A 17,883-nucleotide genomic window follows, 5' to 3' on the forward strand; every position below is an offset into this window, starting at 1 on the left:
ACTATAAGAAGCATCAATGGTTTATTTCTAGGGTGAGCGGTGGAATGATAGATTTCCAATTCTGAAAGCAAACAACACTGCTAACTCTCATTATATTTGACTGGTATGTGACCTTGTGTTTGAACTGCTTACTACTGAAGCAATAAAAACTTGCAACAAAGATCTTATGACTTGGTAATACAGGGTAGATATACTGACCTGGGAATAACTAAGGAAAATCTCCAAACCCCTCTAAACCCTTTCTCAAATCTCTTACCAGCTCTAGGGAAATATTGTACAATTTATGACTTTCCATTTGACATCAATGGATGTTTCTACAACATTCAAGTGATTCAAAGCCGATTACTTTTTTTTATCCTTTTTTTTATCTGAAATTGGCCATTAGGAAAGGTAGCTAGCTTTCCTAAACATACACATGACGGCATATTTACAAATATATACACTATTTTAATGAAAATGTAAATATTAGTGTAAGCATTATCTTCAATTGTCTAATCTGTTGTATTTATCAGTTCGTTTCTGGTGGATGTAAGATAGATCTGATCCAATAACCGAATACTTATATGCATGTTAATGTTTTAACCCTTTAGGGAGCGGGCCAATTTTCTTTTTTGCACTTTAGTTTTTTTCATCCTTGCCTTTTAATCACCATAACTTGTATTTTATGTTATTCATTATAACTTGCAAGCAGTACACAAGAGAAGCATGGTGGTGACAAGTAAGGCCAGGTGCCACCTGCCGAAACACGTCACCACCAACCGCATAATCTGCACAATCTGCTTGAATACACCGCGCTGGACTCCTCTTTTTCCTCATTACTGTGGTGAGGTCCGCACCTGCTAGTGCCGCGGTGGGTCTACGTCGGGTGAGCTGACCTACTCTCTTCCTCTTGCATGTTATCTTTATACACAATAACAATAATGCTAACACTAATTATAAAAATTTTTACATTTTATGGATTTTTTCAGCAATTCGTCCATATACCAAGATTTATGAGGAAAACATTTTTGCGCCATAATCTGTTGTTTTTATTGGTGTCATAGTCGTATTCATCAGATGTTTTAATTACTTTTTGCTTTATTTATTTTGTTAATACATTTACGCTATTTACTGTATGGGCTAGATATGTTATATGATATGTTAAGACAATTTCACACGAGTCAATACAAAATATGTTTGTTTTTTTATGTTTACATATTTTTTATTTAAAAAAGGAAAAGGGTGATGATTCATACTTTTAATATAGAAGGGGTTATGTATGTTTTTTTTTTTTAAACCTTTATGAAACTTTTTTCCGACTCTTTATTAGTCCCCTTAGGGGACTTTAAGGAGGAATCAAAAGACTCCTCATACAGATCACTGCAGTTCTATTAAACTAGGAGAATAGGTAAGCCCTCTGGCTCCCTCTACTGTGGATCCCCCATTTTGGTATATGAGGTCGGGATTTGAGATTTCGATAAAGTAAGTCTGGGATATGAGGTCAAGATATGAGGTTAGGATATGAGGTCGGGATATGAGATATGAGGACGGGATATGAGGATAGCTATGAGGTCGGGATTTGAGGTTTCGATAAATGAAGTCAGGATATCAGAATGGGATATAAGGTCAAGATATGATGTTAGGATATGCGGTTGGGATATGTGATATGAGGACAGGAAATGAGGATAGCTATGAGGTTGGGATTTGAGGACAAGATATGAGGATGGGATATGAGGTTGGGATATGAGGATGAGAGCATCACTGTTGCTTTTTCTCTCCCACAAGGTTTAGGTAGGTGTCAGGATTCAGCAGGCTGGAGGTGGATCCTCTGTGTCAGAGAGGGATTGGCGTGGACCGTGCCGGCGGACCGGTTCTAAGTTTTCACCAGAGCCCGCCGCAAAGCGGGATGGTCTTGCAGAGGCGGTAGCAACCAGGTCGTATCCACCGGCAATGGCTCAACCTCTCTGACTGCTGAGATAGGCGCGGTACAAGGGATAAGGCAAGAGCAAGGTCGGACGTAGCAGAAGGTCAGGGCAGGCAGCAAGGATCGTAGTCAGGGGCAACGGCAAGAGGTCTGGAACTCTGGCTTGGGATGCACAAGGAATGCTTTCACTGGCACAATGGCAACAATATCCGGCAAGGAAGTGAAGGGGAAGTGAGGTAATATAGGGAAGTGCACAGGTGAACACACTAATTAAAATCATGCGCCAATCAGTGGCGCACTGGCCCTTTAAATCGCAGAGACCCGGCGCGCGCGCGCCCTAGGGAGCGGGGCCGCGCGCGCCGGGACAGCACAGACGGGGAACGAGTCTGATAAGTGGGCCAGGATGTGCACCGCGAGCGGGCGCGTCCCGCATCGCGAATCGCATCCCGGCTAGGGAAATTATCGCAGCGCTCCCGGTCAGCGGGTCTGACCGGGGCGCTGCGAACAGGAGAACGCTGCGAGCGCTCCGGGGAGGAGCGGATACCCAGAGCGCTCAGCGTAACAGTACCCCCCCCCCTTGGGTCTCCCCCTCTTTTTTGAACCAGAAAATTTGTGAATAAGGTCCTTGTCAAGAATGTTATCCTCGGGTTCCCATGACCTCTCCTCAGGACCGCAATTCTCCCAATCTTCAAGAATTTTTTTTTTACCTCTGACCGTTTTAGATGCGAGAATTTCTTTAACCGAAAAGACATCTGAGGACCCAGAGACAGGAGTAGGAGCAACAGCCTTGGGAGAGAAGCGGTTAAGGATAAGCGGTTTAAGGAGAGAGACATGAAAAGCATTGGTAATACTGAGAGAAGGGGGAAGAAGCAGTTTGTAGGAGACAGGATTGATTTGGCACTTGATTTTAAAGGGTACAAGATAACGTGGTCCCCGTTTATAACTGGGGACACGGAAGCGGATATACTTGGCGGAGAGCCACACTTTGTCTCCAGGAACAAAGACAGGAGGAGTTCTTCTTTTTTTGTCGGCATGCCTCATCAACAGCGGGCAAACCAGAAGGCGTAGGAGTGGGGAGGGGGGGAAGAGGGTGACCGCCGTACACCACAAAGAACGGGGATTTAGCGGAGGACTCAGAGTTTGAAATTGTACGAGAATTCGGCCCAGGGTAGAAGATCGGCCCAATCATCCTGGCGGGAGGAAACAAAATGTCGCAAATAGTCACCAAGAACCTGGTGTGACGATCCGTCTTGGGGATTAGCTCTGGGATCGTCCTGGACCACGCCACAGGATGCGTTTCTTCTCAATAAACCAGCAAACAAACGCTTATAATGCAAATCTGGCACCTTGCCAGTTTTATTAGACAGGTTGCAGGGAAAGAAATAAACAAAAAAGCAGGAACAAACAAAATCCTAGACCGTCTGGTCACTGACTAAACAGATCAGCTTGTCCTGACTAACAACCACTGAGCTTCCCTCAGCCGGTTAAACATATGTCCCCTGCAACCTTCTACTCACAATGTCACTCTCTTTGAGCCCCTCATAGCTCGGGCTGTGTACTCCTCAGCAGCCTCTGTCTCTTCCCTACAGCCCACATGCTGTCTCCTAGGAAGAGCCCCCATTACACTGAGTCTCCATCTCATATACACCTCCCTTCCCTCCTGCCTCATTACTTAAGAAGCAGGTGAGAGCTTCTGCAGGGTGAGCCAAGGAAATACACCCTTTCCTTGCCACACTGCCACATATCCCCCCCCTTTGCTCAGACCACCGGGAAGGAGCACATGTATTTGAAAGGCAGAAACAATCTGCCTTTCCTTTCTCTTGGACAACTTTTGTCCCACAGTCTCTGAAGTCCTTGACTTTTTTCTTCCGGACTTTTACCAGCCACCAATTGCAAGTCTCTCGGTCACACCTCTCCAGTACCAGGTTCTTCACCCTGGTGTGGGCAGGGTTCTTGAAATTAAGGAGTGAGAGGACCGATGCTTCTAACCTTTGTCTTCTTCTGGCTTGCCGGACCTCTGCCTCTGCTTTAGAGAATCTTTCGGCCTCAGTGGCTTCACCAACCACTGTCTTGTTCTCTGTACCGTCAGAGGACCTCTGACACGGGTCCATCTCAGTTTCAACATTAGAAGACTTCCCACCTGGTTTCACCTCAGTCTTGTCTTCAGTGGATTTCTCACATGGTTTCACCTCATCCCATCCAGCTTTCTCTTCTGGGGCACCAGCTTCCTCAGGTTTGGCTTCAGAGTCTTTGGCTCCTTCAGATTCTTGTGTAGAATCAGCTTCTACTACTGCAGCTTCTTCAGGCTTACTCTTCTCTTCACCTGTAGCTTCAGTTGTGCCATTCTCTTTACTCACAGCTTTTGAGGTTGACTCTGGTTTAGCTTCTGCTTCAGAGGATTTCTCTGCCTCAGCATTACCTTCAGAATTTTTGGTCTGCTCAGGTTCAGAGGATTTCCCACCTCTCTTCTCCTTAGTCTTCACTTCATAGGATTTCCCACCAGGTTTCAGCTCAGTCCTAGCTTCAGGGGAGTTCTTACAGGACTTCACCTCAATCTTAGCTTTAGAGGACTTTTTCGCAATCAGAGAAAGCATAACTGTATCCTGTAACTTCGGCCCCAGAAGCCTTTCTTGAGCCAATTCCGCCATATCTTGGTCTCTGCTCTCTTTTAGGACTTCCTGGTCCTCTTCCTTTTTCTCACATTTTCACAGCTTACACTGGAGCTTAGCGGACTTCATCCTCTCACTGTCAAGTAACTCTGTCAAGTCCCTGACAGTATCTTCCGAAGACAGCAATTGTTTCCTCAACTGTTCATTGTCCGCCAGCACAGCCACCTGCTTGTAGAGTTGCGCTCCCAGCAAAACAAAGGCAGCTACATGGGACCTTCTGCGCGTTTCGTTCTGCACTTCCAGGCTCTCTTTTAAGATCTTCATGTCATCTTCCAGCTTTATATATTTCAGCTGCTCACTCTTGAGCTTTGTGGAGATCATCTTCTCACTGTCCAGCAACTGTTTCTTGGACTTCACTAACTCATTGATAGATTTTCCACTCTAAATCTGAGATCTCCTGTTGCAAGTTCTTGTTTTCATGGTTCAGAGTCTCAACTTGTTCCAGGGCCTCCTCATACTGTTCACGGAGCAAGACATTGTCCTGACGAGCAGATTGAAGAGCATGTGCAAGGGCATTCTTCACCTTGACTTCCTCCTCAAGTTGTCTCTTAGCTTTAGAGACACTCTCCAGATTGCTGGCAAGATCATCAACTTCCATCTTCATTTCATTCTTCTCTTTTTCTATTTTTTCCATGGCCACCAGGCTAGCCTTGTGATCACTCTGCAGAGCCTGATATGCACCATGTAGAAGAGTCACTTCTTCTTCCTGGAAGGACATCCGCTTGGCCAGACTCTGCACTTCACTCTCCTTGCTGGTCACAAGACCCTGGGAACGGGACAGTTCATCCTGCAGAGCCACAAACTCACTTCTGTGATGCTCCATGACTTTTTCCAGCTGAAGCCTCACTTCTTGCTCTTTTTTAAAGTCAGCAAGTGATTTGTCCCTCTCCTCTGTCAAGCGATGTAACTCTTTTTCTTTCTCCCACAACTTCACAGAAACCATCTGCAGGGTTTCTTCCAGATTCTGGATCTGCTCCAGTTTTTTCCCAAGGCCAGCTCGTCTTTTCCGAGACCTTTTACTGACAGCGGTCTCCTCACTCTCGCTGTTAGACCTTGAGACATCCTCTGGTCCTCTGTCAGACACTCGACCCAGCTCTTCTCCATCTCTAGATGAAGTCTCCCCCTTTTCCGTGGTTGCGGCCACTTGTGCCTCATTATTATCATCCACAACCGGTGCCACTGACACCTGGCACTCTTCCTCTCCCACCACGTTGGCAACTCTGGAGACTCTCGCTAAACACTCCCGTCGGACCGGCAATCCCTTGGCGGTAAGTTTGTTGCCCCTAGCAACAACTTCAATGGCTCTTGGCACCAGCAAGTCAGGGAGATTCCAGATCAGTTCCTCTGAACTTTCTCTCGGCTTCTTGGCAGACTTTTCTTTTGTCTTGTCACAGTCTCCTTCACTTAGGACTCTGTCTGTGACCGTAAGTGCAGCCCCCATCTCCACTGGTACTCTCTTCCGGAGTTTTGGTTTTTCCACAGCCATCGCTGGAGCTTCTATTCCAGTCACCACTTTAACTTGACTCGCAGACTGTTCTTCAGATCCCCTAGTGGTCTGGCACACTCCCACCTGAGATGTACCTAGGGTCTGCTGATACTCCCTGTTCTCAGCCTCTGCCGAGTTACTGTCCCCTGCTATGTGGTGAAAACCAAGTATTGTGAGCCTATCAGGTGTTCTTGCTCTAGTCACCTGACTATCTTCCCACAACTGCTGAAAAAACGGAAAATCCTTCCCAAGCACTACTTCATACTCTAAGGTAGGCTCTATGGCAACCTTGTGACTTATGGTACCATAGGGAGTAGAAATACACACATTAACTGTTTTATAACCCCAAATACCGGCCTGTATAGACACTATAGCGGGGTCTGGCTTTCTGCAGCTGGTCTTTACCAGACTTATTACACATTTTGGATCTAACAAAACCACCATCTTTTTACCTTCTATTTCCAGCTCACACAGTTTTTCTTTTGTCCTGCGAGAGGTGGGAATAGAACTCTTTACATCAGAACACATTAACATAAGTGTTTCAAGAAAAACATTATCAGCCTGCATGGGTTCACAATATACAGCCCCATTCACACAGTCCAGTAGAGACTCCCCAGTCCTCACTCCTTCCGGAACCTTTGGGTGTGAACTCTCAGGTGCACTCTCAGCATCCCACAGCTGCCAGAAATACGGAAAGTCTCTGCCCAGTACAATTTCCACTGTAAGTTCCGCACATACCTCCATCATATGGCTTACTGTCCCAAAACATGTATCAAAGGTAATTAGAACAGTCTTACCGGGCTCCGGGCGGGACTTCACAAATGGAATTATTTCTGGCATAATCCGAGATACAGTCTGGTAACAATCCAAGTCCACCCACAGTGGGATTCCGCCCACCGACAACTCACGGGACCTCGGCTTCGTCTTGGCGACCACAGCTTGTGGCCCACGTCGGTTGCTCCCAGCAACGGCCTTTCGAGGTTGTCCCATTTTCTTGAAAAAAATTCTCGATCCGTTGCCCCTAGCAACGCTCCTCCACAGACACCAAACTGTGCATGAACTCCTCTGCTGGGCTCCTCCGACTTGCAATCTTGCAGGGGGTTGTTCCTAGCAACGGCTCCTCTCCAACTCGCTTGTTGGTTGCCCTTGGCAACAGGTTGCCCTTAGCAACGGCGTGCCCGCATCCTCCACCAAAATGTGACGATCCGTCTTGGGGATTAGCTCTGGGATCGTCCTGGACCACGCCACAGGATGCGTTTCTTCTCAATAAACCAGCAAACAAACGCTTATAATGCAAATCTGGCACCTTGCCAGTTTTATTAGACAGGTTGCAGGGAAAGAAATAAACAAAAAAGCAGTAACAAACAAAATCCTAGACCGTCTGGTCACTGACTAAACAGATCAGCTTGTCCTGACTAACAACCGCTGAGCTTCCCTCAGCCGGTTAAACATATGTCCCCTGCAACCTTCTACTCACAATGCCACTCTCTTTGAGCCCCTCATAGCTCAGGCTGTGTACTCCTCAGCAGCCTCTGTCTCTTCCCTACAGCCCACATGCTGTCTCCTAGGAAGAGCCCCCATTACACTGAGTCTCCATCTCATATACACCTCCCTTCCCTCCTGCCTCATTACTTAAGAAGCAGGTGAGAGCTTCTGCAGGGTGAGCCAAGGAAATACACCCTTTCCTTGCCACACTGCCACACTGGTTAACACTCTCCACTTGCCCATTGGATTGGGGATGATAGGAAGACGAGAAATTTAATTTGATCTTATGCTGATTACAGAGGGCTCTCCAGAATTTTGACACAAATTGAACGCCTCTATCCGAGACGATATGCGTGGGAAGCCCATGAAGGCGAAAAATGTGCACAAAAAATTGTTTCGCCAACTGTGGCGCAGAAGGAAGACCTGAAAGTGGAATAAAATGTGCCATCTTGGAGAAACGATCAACAACCACCCAAATGATTGTGTTGCCATGGGATAAAGGCAGGTCTGTTATAAAGTCCATAGCAATCTGAGACCATGGTAGCTCAGGAACAGGCAGAGAATGAAGGAGGCCGGCAGGCTTCTGACAAGGAGTTTTGTCCCGGGCACAGACTGTACAAGCCCGAACAAAATCAGCAACATCTGCTTCCAGGGTAGGCCACCAATAAAAATGAGAGATGAGCTGGATGGACTTTTTGACTCCAGCATGGCCGGCGAGGTGTGAGGAGTGTCCCCACCTGAGGATCCTGAGGCGCTGGCGTGGAGGGACGAAGGTCTTTCCAGGAGGAGTTTGTCTGATGGAAGCTGGGGAAGCGGAGATCAGACACTCAGGAGGAATAATGTGTTGCAGGGAGGCTTCCATTTCAGAGGCATCCGAGGAACGAGAGAGGGCGTCAGCCCTGATGTTCTTGTCAGCAGGGCGAAAATGAATCTCAAAGTTAAAACGGGCAAAAAACAATGACCACCTAGCCTGGCGTGGGTTCAGCCGTTGGGCGGACTGAAGATAAGAGAGATTCTTGTGATCAGTGTATATAATAATTGGGAATTTGGACCCCTCCAGCAGGTGCCTCCATTCCCCGAGGGTTAGCTTTATGGCCAGCAGTTCTCGATCACCAATGGAGTAATTTTTCTCCGCCGGAGAGAAGGTCCTAGAAAAGAAACCACAAGTAACGTTATGTCCAGAAGAGTTTTTTTGTAGGAGTACAGCTCCGGCTCCCACCGAGGAGGCGTCTACCTCCAGGGAGAAGGGTTTAGATGGATCAGGTCTGGAGAGTACAGGAGCAGAAGAAAAGGCAGTTTTGAGACGGTTGAACGCCCCGTCCGCTTGAGGAGGCCAGGACTTAGTGTTGGCGTTTTTCTTGGTTAGGGCCACAATTGGGGCCACAATGGTGGAAAAATGTGGAATAAATTGTCTGTAGTAATTGGCAAACCCCAAGAAATGTTGGATAGCTCTGAGTCCGGAGGGGAGTGGCCAATCTAACATGGCTGACAGTTTGTCCGGGTCCATTTGAAGTCCCTGGCCAGAGACTAAATATCCTAGGAAGGGAAGAGATTGGCATTCAAAGAGACATTTCTCCATCTTGGCATATAATTGATTGTCCCGGAGTCTCTGAAGAACCAGGCGGACATGACGGAGGTGTTCTTCGAGGTTAGAAGAGAAAATCAAAATGTCGTCCAAGTAGACCACAACACAGGTATATAATAAATCACGAAAAATTTCATTTACAAAGTCCTGGAAGACAGCAGGGGCGTTGCAAAGCCCAAAGGGCATAACCAGATATTCAAAGTGTCCGTCTCTGGTGTTAAATGCGGTCTTCCACTCGTCCCCTTCGCTGATGCGGATGAGATTATATGCACCTCTTAAATCCAATTTGGTGAAGATGTTGGCGCCACGTAGGCGGTCAAAGAGTTGCGAGATAAGAGGCAGGGGATAGCGGTTTTTTATAGTTCTTTTTTTAAGACCGCGGTAATCAATGCATGGGGAGGAAGGCTTGCGGATAAATCCCCTTTTTAAATTTTCTTGGATGTACTCCGTCATGGCTTGTGTTTCAGGAGCTGACAGGGGATAGATTCTGCCCTGGTGTGGAGTAGTACCAGGAAGGAGATCAATAGGACAGTCATAAGGCCTGTGAGGAGGCAAAGTCTCTGCTTGTTTTTTGCAAAAAACATCGGCATAGTCCAGATAGGCCTTGGGGAGACCTGGTATCGGAGGAGCCATAGGGTTTTGACTGGCAGGACTGGGAGCAGACGTAATGCATTTTTTGTAGCAAGAAGTACCCCAGTTCTTGATTTCCCCGATGGTCCAGTCAAGGGTAGGGGAATGGCGTTGAAGCCAAGGCAGTCCGAGAAGAATTTCAGAAGTGCAGTTAGAAAGGACCAGAAATTAAATCTTTTCGTGATGAGGTCCAATGCACATTAACAGGGGTTCTGTGCGGTAACGCACAGTACAGTCCAATCTTTCACCATTAACTGAGGCGATGTAGAGAGGTCTGGCGAGACTGGTCACTGGGATATTGAACCTGTTAACGAAAGAGGCCAAAATAAAATTTCCTGCAGATCCAGAATCCAAGAAGGCCACAGCTGAGAAGGAGGAGTTAGAAGAAGAAATCTGCACAGGCACAGTAAGACGTGGAGAAGCAGAGTTCACACCTAGAGCTGTCTCACCTTTGTGCAGAATCGGAGTGCGTCTTTCCTGACATGGAGGACGGATAGGACAATCCTTCAAGAAGTGTTCGGTACTGGCACAGTACAGGCATTGGTTCTCATTGCGGCGGCGTGTCCTCTCTTGTGGTGTCAGACGAGACCGGTCTACTTGCATAGCCTCCACGGCGGAAGGCACAGGAACAGATTGCAGCGGACCAGAGAAGAGAGGAGCCGGGGAGAGAAACCGCCTAGTGCGAACAAAGTCCATATCCTGGCGGAGCTCCTGGCGTCTTTCGGAAAAACGCATGTCAATGCGGGTGGCCAAATGAATAAGTTCATGCAGGTTGGCAGGGATTTCTCGTGCGGCCAGCACATCTTTGATGTTACTGGATAGGCCTTTTTTGAAGGTCGCACAGAGGGCCTCTTTATTCCAAGATAATTCGGAGGCGAGAGTACGAAATTGGATGGCGTACTTGCCTTCTGAAGAATTACCCTGGACCAGGTTCAGCAGGGCAGTCTCGGCAGAGGAAGCTCGGGCTGGTTCCTCGAAGACACTTCGAATCTCCGCGAAGAAATAGTGTACGGAGGCAGTGACAGGATCATTGCGGTCCCAGAGAGGCGTGGCCCACGACAGGGCCTTCCCAGACAGGAGACTAACCACGAAAGCCACCTTTGACCGTTCAGTTGGAAATTGGTCAGACATCATCTCCAAATGCAGGGAACATTGCGAGAGAAAACCACGGCAAAGTCTAGAGTCCCCATCAAACTTGTCCGGCAACGATAAACGGAGGCTGGATGCGGCCACTCGCTGCGGAGGAGGTGCAGGAGCTGGCGGAGGAGATGGTTGCTGAAGCTGTGGTAGAAGCTGCTGTAGCATAACAGTCAGTTGAGACAGCTGATGGCCTTGTTGCGCTATCTGTTGCGACTGCTGGGCGACCACCGTGGTAAGGTCAGCGACAACTGGCAGCGGAACCTCAGCGGGATCCATGGCCGGATCTACTGTCAGGATTCGGCAGGCTGGAGGTGGATCCTCTGTGTCAGAGAGGGATTGGCGTGGACCGTGCCGGCGGACCGGTTCTAAGTTGCTACTGGTTTTCACCAGAGCCCGCCGCAAAGCGGGATGGTCTTGCAGCGGCGGTAGCAACCAGGTCGTATCCACCGGCAACAGCTCAACCTCTCTGACTGCTGAGATAGTCGCGGTACAAGGGATAAGGCAAGAGCAAGGTCGGACGTAGCAGAAGGTCAGGGCAGGCAGCAAGGATCGTAGTCAGGGGCAACGGCAAGAGGTCTGGAACTCTGGCTTGGGATACACAAGGAACGCTTTCACTGGCACAATGGCAACAAGATCCGGCAAGGAAGTGAAGGGGAAGTGAGGTAATATAGGGAAGTGCACAGGTGAACACACTAATTAAAACCATGCGCCAATCAGTGGCGCACTGGCCCTTTAAATCGCAGAGACCCAGCGCGGGCGCACCCTAGGGAGCGGGGCCGCGCATGCCGGGACAGCACAGATGGGGAACGAGTCTGGTAAGCGGGCCGGGATGCGCACCGCGAGCGGGCCGGGATGCACACCGCGAGCGGGCGCGTCCCGCATCGCGAATCGCATCCCGGCTAGGGACATTATCGCAGCGCTCCCGGTCAGCGGGTCTGACCGGGGCGCTGCGAACAGGAGAACGCTGCGAGCGCTCCGGGGAGGAGCGGGGACCCGGAGCGCTCGGCGTAACAGTAGGAAGAACGGGCAACACCAAGTATTCTGCTAATAACATATTTTTGGTTAAATTCATACACAGAGACACTGGGTTCTTAAATTGTGTGTTGGTCACAATAGCACGTTTCTGTTTAATTATGGTGGCATGAAAGTAAATTTTTAGGGTGGGTTGTTTAGCATAGTTTTATTTTATTTTTATTTTTATTTAATTTTTATTTATTTTTTTACCACAGGCTTCTAAGTGACTAACATTAAAAGGGAGTGTAGCCTAACTCTGGAGAGGTAGCATATATTGTAGCTGAAATCTACATAAAGAGTCACATGTAGGGAAGCTGCTGCAGAACCTGATTTACTGAGAGGCACATGCTTTTCAATAAGTCAGTTAAATACTTCGCCCACACGATTTTACTAAAGATCATCTTATGACAGTCCAGTAAAGAACCCCTAGTATTACTTTAAAATTAGATAAAAAGCAACTATATATATATATATATATATATATATATATATATATATATATATATACACACATACACACAGTGGGGATCAAAAGTTTGGGTACCCCACGTAAAAATTTGTATTAATGTGCATAAAGAAGCCAAGGAAAGATAGAAAAATCTCCAAAAGGCATCAAATTACAGATTAGACATTCTTATAATATTTTAACAAAAGTTAGATTTTATTTCCATCATTTACACTTTCAAAATAACAGAAAACTGCAAACGTTTGGGCAACCTTCAGAGTTAATATTTTGTACTGCCCCCTTTGGCAAGTATTACAGCTTGTAAACGCTTTTTGTAGCCAGCCAAGAGTCTTTCAATTCTTGTTTGTGGTATCTTTGCCCATTCTTCCTTACAAAAGTCTTCCAGTTCTTTGAGATTTCTGGGCTGTCTGTCCCACACTGCTCTTTTAAGGTCTATACATAGATTTTCAATTATGTTGAGGTCAGGAGATTGTGAAGGCCTTGGCAAAACCTTCAGTTTACGCCTCTTGATGTTATCCCCCATGGATTTCGAGGTGTGTTTAGGATCATTATCCATTTGTAGAAGCCATCCTCTCTTCAACTTCAGCTGTTTCACAGATGGCATCAAGTTAGCATCCAAAATTTGCTGAAATTTTATGAATCCATTTTTCCTTCTACTCGTGAGATGTTCCCTGTGCCACTGGCTGCAATACAACCCCAAAGCATGATTGATCCACCCCCATTCTTAACAGTTGGACAGAGGTTCTTTTCATTAAATTCTGTTCCCCTTGTTCTCCAAACATACCCTTGCTCATTCCGGCCAAAAAGTTCAATTTTAACCTCATCAGTCCACAGAACTTGTTTTCCAAATGCATCAGGCTTGTCTATATGTTCATTTGTAAAGTTCAAACACTGATTTTTGGGGTGAGGATCTAGAAGAGGTTTACTTCTGATGACTCTGCCATGAAGACCATATTTGTACAAATATCTCCTTATAGTGGAATAGTGTACCACAACTCCAGTGTCTGCCAGATCTTTCTGGAGGGATTGTTCAGTCAAACATGGGTTTTTAATAGTTTTTCTCACAATCCTGCGAGCTGTCTGATATTTTTATTGGTCTTCCAGATCTTGCTTTAACTTCCACTGTTCCAGATGACTGTCATTTCTTAATTACATTCCGAACAGAGGATATTGACATCTGAAAACATTTTGCTATATTTTTATAGCCTTCTCCAGCTTTGTGAGCCTCAACTATTTTCAGTTTCATATTTCTAGACAATTGTTTAGAAAAACCCATGGTGCTGATGGTTGGGGCAAGGTCAGATGAGTCTGGGCATTTAAAACCTTTGAGATTGACATAACCAGTTCTTCCCAGATGATGATTGAGAACAATCCATGACACTGGCAGGTCTCAGCTTTGCAAAGGGGGCAGTGCATGCTATAAATTCTGCAGGATGCCCAAACTTTTGCAGACGCCATTTTTTTGTTTTCTGTTATTTTGAAAGTGTAAATGATGGAAATAAAATCTAACTTTTGTTGACATATTATAAAAATGTCTAATCTGTAATGTGATGCCTTTTGGAGATTTTTCCTTCATTCCTTGGCTTCTTTATGCACATTAATACAAATTTTTACCTGGGGTGCCTAAACTTTTGATCCCCACTGTATATATTGTCTGTCATTTATGGGCAAGGATTAAGCACTCTCTAGCTCTACCCAGAACCCCTGTCCCTGACTATGTCACCTTAGATGTCCCTGAATAAGTGCTGCACCATCACAGGTCAAAATAACAAACTACAGCAACACAGTCAGGTCATGGTAAACAGTAAGACACTAAAGGTAAACATACACTAATACAATATACCAGTAAGACAGACAAACAGAGAGGATTGTCAGCGAGCCGAGTCAGGAGCCAAGAGGACAGCAAATGTACAGAATTGAGTATCAGAGGGAATAACCAAATGTACAAAACCAAACTAAGTAAACTGGATAAGTTGCAGATGCAGGAGAATGCTAGCTACAGAGATAAGTTATGTCATAAGCAAAGTCAAATAGACTGTGGACTTCAGAGAAGACACAGCATTGGCCAGATGTCCATAACTCTAGATTGGCTAAGGCGTCACAACAATCTGATTGGTTGCTGTGCGCAACTGGGCAACCTTTGCTTTGCACAGGTTTTGATAAATCTCCTCATATGTGTCTACTTTATCCATAGAAACCAGTCAGAGCTCAGCCTTCATTTTACCAGAGAAATATGAGAAATAAAAATGAAGTTGTGATCGGCAAATCTGACAGATTGATAAATCCAGACAACAATGCATTGCCTTATAATTCTGCAGAGTCTTTTTTTCATTCTGTATAAGTGAAGTAGGTAACATCAACAGATTGTTCCAGAAATTATATAGCTATAAGAAACTCAAAGCTTCAAGGAACAAAAACAAACAAACAAAAAAAACTGTGTGTTATGTGCTATTCTTGTACTGAAAATGAGGACTGATAAGCATTTGTTTGAAAAGCTGGAAGACATGAAAAACAGGTACTAATATGTATTTAAGGTCTTACCTATCCTGCTAGTATTAAATAGTATTAAAGGATATATTTAATACTTTCTATTTTAAGCTTGGTAGATAAAAGGCCACATATTGCCAGCCATATACTATCCTTTCACTAAAACGACTGTATTACTTGTTTTTACTGATTAGAACGAGATATTGAGATATCTTTTCATTTTCTAATCTGTTTTTATTTTCTGGCAGTAATTTTTCATTTAATTAATTTCTATTAAATTAATATAGGGGCAGTTATTTTCGTTTTTTTTGACAACTTTTATAGATATGCTTTACAATAAACCCCATAGACACAGGCTTACTTGACTTGAGCAAACCTTATTCACATGAATGGGAGCATTTTCTATGCATGCTCTGTGACCTGTGAAAAAAACCATCATAAAAAATCCTTAAAAATATGTTTTGCATAAAAACTTGGTTTAAACAAAAATCATTTCCTTGTAATACATGCTCTTGAACCCCTTAAGCCCATTTTGACCTTAAGGACACAGCCGTTTTTTGCAAATCTGACCATTGTCACTTTAAGCATTGATAACTCTGGAAAGCTTTAACTTATGAATTTGATTCTGAGATTGTTTTTTCGTTACATATTCTACTTTATGTTAGTGGTAAATTTGTGTCGATACTTGCATCATTTCTTGGTGAAAAAATTAAAAATTTTATGAAAAATATGAAAATTTACCATTTTTCGAACTTTGAAGCTCTCTGCTTGTAAGGAAAGTGGACATTCCAAATAAATGATATGTTGATTCACATATACAATATGTCTAGTTTGTGTTTGCATCATAAAGTTGACATGTTTTTACTTTTTTGAAGACATTATAGGGCTTTTTAGTTTTGCAACAATTTTCCAATTTTTCTTGAAAATTTTAAAATCAGAATTTTTCAGGGATGTTAGAAATACCCTATAATGGACCCCATTATGAATACTGAACCCCTTAAAGTATTTAAAATGACATTATGAAAGTTTGTTAACCCTTTAGGTGTTTCACAGGAATAGCAGCAAAGTGGAGGAGAAAATTGTGCCTCCAGTTGTTGCAAAACTACAGTGTTCCTCCAGTTGTTGCACAACTACAACATCCAGCATGCCCAGAGAGCCGAAGGGCATGCTGGGAGTTGTAGTTTTTCAACATCTGGCCCTTCAGATGTTGCCGAACTACAACGATCAGCATGCCTGGACAGTCTTGGCATGCTGGGAGTTGTAGTTTTGCAAAATGTAGAAGTGCACAGTTTGGAGACCACTATACAGTGGTCTCCAAACTGTAGCCCTCCAGATGTTGCAAAACTACAACTCCAAGCATGCCCAGACAGCCTTTGGCTATCTGGGCATGCTGAGAGTTGTAGTTGTAAAACTACAATGCAGCAGTGAAGATCACTTACCAGATTTTCACTGCTGCATTCTGCTGCCGCAGGTCCTCCCCGCTGCTGGTCCCCATTGATGAGCCGCATCATCGCTCTGCTCACTGAACAGACGGAGCAGGGCGATGACAAGGCCTTCAATCAAGTGGAGTGGGCGTTGATGCTGGCCAAAGAACGGGAGTAACTGGGTGGAGCTCCCAGCCCAGGGGACTACTTGCGGCTGTGGCGGTGATTAGTTTATAAGTTCATGTCTTCACCATCTCTGGGGCAGGAGAATCCCCCGGGAATAGTGAGGATAAAGATTTTACCCTATATAACACTTTGCCAAGCAGAATATAAGGTGAAATCTGATGAATGGTTCTCTTTAAATAGTTACAGACTACTAGACTAGCTCAGCAAATAATGATCAGCAATACATTTATGGGTGCCCAAAGGATATACACTGCTCAAAAAAATAAAGGGAACACTAAGATAAATCATCCTAGATCTGAATGAATGAACTAATCGTGAAATGAAATACTTTAGTCTAGTTCAATGTTACATAGTTGAATGTGCTGACAACAAAATTACACAAAATTTTCAATGGAAATCAAATTTATCAACCCATGGAGGTCTGGATATGGAGTCACACTCAAAATCAAAGTGGGAAACCACTTTGATGTAATGTCCTTAAAACAAGTCAAAATGAGGCACAGTAGTGTGTGTGGCCTCCATGCGCCTGTATGACCTCCCTATAATGCCTGGGCATGCTCCTGATGAGGTGGCGGATGTTCTCCTGAGGGATGTCCTCCCAGACCTGGACTTAAGCATCCTCCAACTCCTGGATAGTCTGTGGTGCAACGTGGTGTTGGTGGATGGAGCAATACATGATGTCCCAGATGTGCTCAATCGGATTAAAGTGTGGGGAATGGGCGGGCCAGTCCATAGCATCAATGCCTTCTTCTTGCAGGTACTGACACACTCCAGCCACATGAAGTCTAGCATTGTCTTGCATTAGGAGGAACCTAGGGCCAACCGGACCAGCATATGGTCTCACAAGGGGTCTGAGGATCTCATCTCAGTACCTAATGGCAGTCAGGCTACCTCTGGCAAGCACATGGAGAGCTATGTGGCACCCAAAGAAATGCCATCCCACACCATTACTGACCCACCACCAAACCAGTCATGCTGGAGGATGTTGCAGGCAGCAGAACATTCTCCACGGCGTCTCCAGACTCACATGTCACATGTGCGCAGTGTGTACCTGCTTTCATCTGTGAAGAGCACAGGGCACCAGTGGCGAATTTGTCACTGCCTTCTATCAGACCAGAGAAGTAGATTGCAAATACTACTGATCAGTTCTATGCCAATGATTGCTATAGACAGTCCTCTATAGGTACATAAAAAGTAAAATTAGAAAAAATAAAAGTATTTTTTAAGGTGAACAAACCTCTCCACTGATAAAAATTAAAACCTCCTTTTCCCAGTTTACATAAAAAAATGTAAAAAAAAATAAAATGATCCCGTAAGGTAAACAGCATAAACGTTAAAAAAATTAAAATAAAAAAATTGCACTTCCCCAAAAAATCAAATAAAAAGTGATCAAAAAGTCATATATACA

General features: G+C 45.0%; 1 protein-coding gene across 1 annotated transcript in view; it reads right to left on the reverse strand.

Moving 5' to 3' along the window:
* Positions 1-3,404: 3,404 nt before the first annotated feature.
* The window catches only part of LOC130269256 (uncharacterized), a 33,674-nt gene continuing 19,195 nt past the window's right edge, over positions 3,405-17,883 (reverse strand). The window contains exons 3-4 of the mRNA XM_056518096.1: positions 4,093-4,385; positions 3,405-4,014 (exon numbers count right to left, since the gene is read on the reverse strand). Of these exons, the coding sequence (XP_056374071.1) occupies positions 3,508-4,014; positions 4,093-4,385 (800 nt within the window). The 3' untranslated portion in view covers positions 3,405-3,507. The remainder of the gene's footprint in view (positions 4,015-4,092; positions 4,386-17,883) is intronic.

Source organism: Hyla sarda, chromosome 1, assembly GCF_029499605.1.
Source record: "Hyla sarda isolate aHylSar1 chromosome 1, aHylSar1.hap1, whole genome shotgun sequence".
Lineage (NCBI taxonomy): Eukaryota > Metazoa > Chordata > Amphibia > Anura > Hylidae > Hyla > Hyla sarda.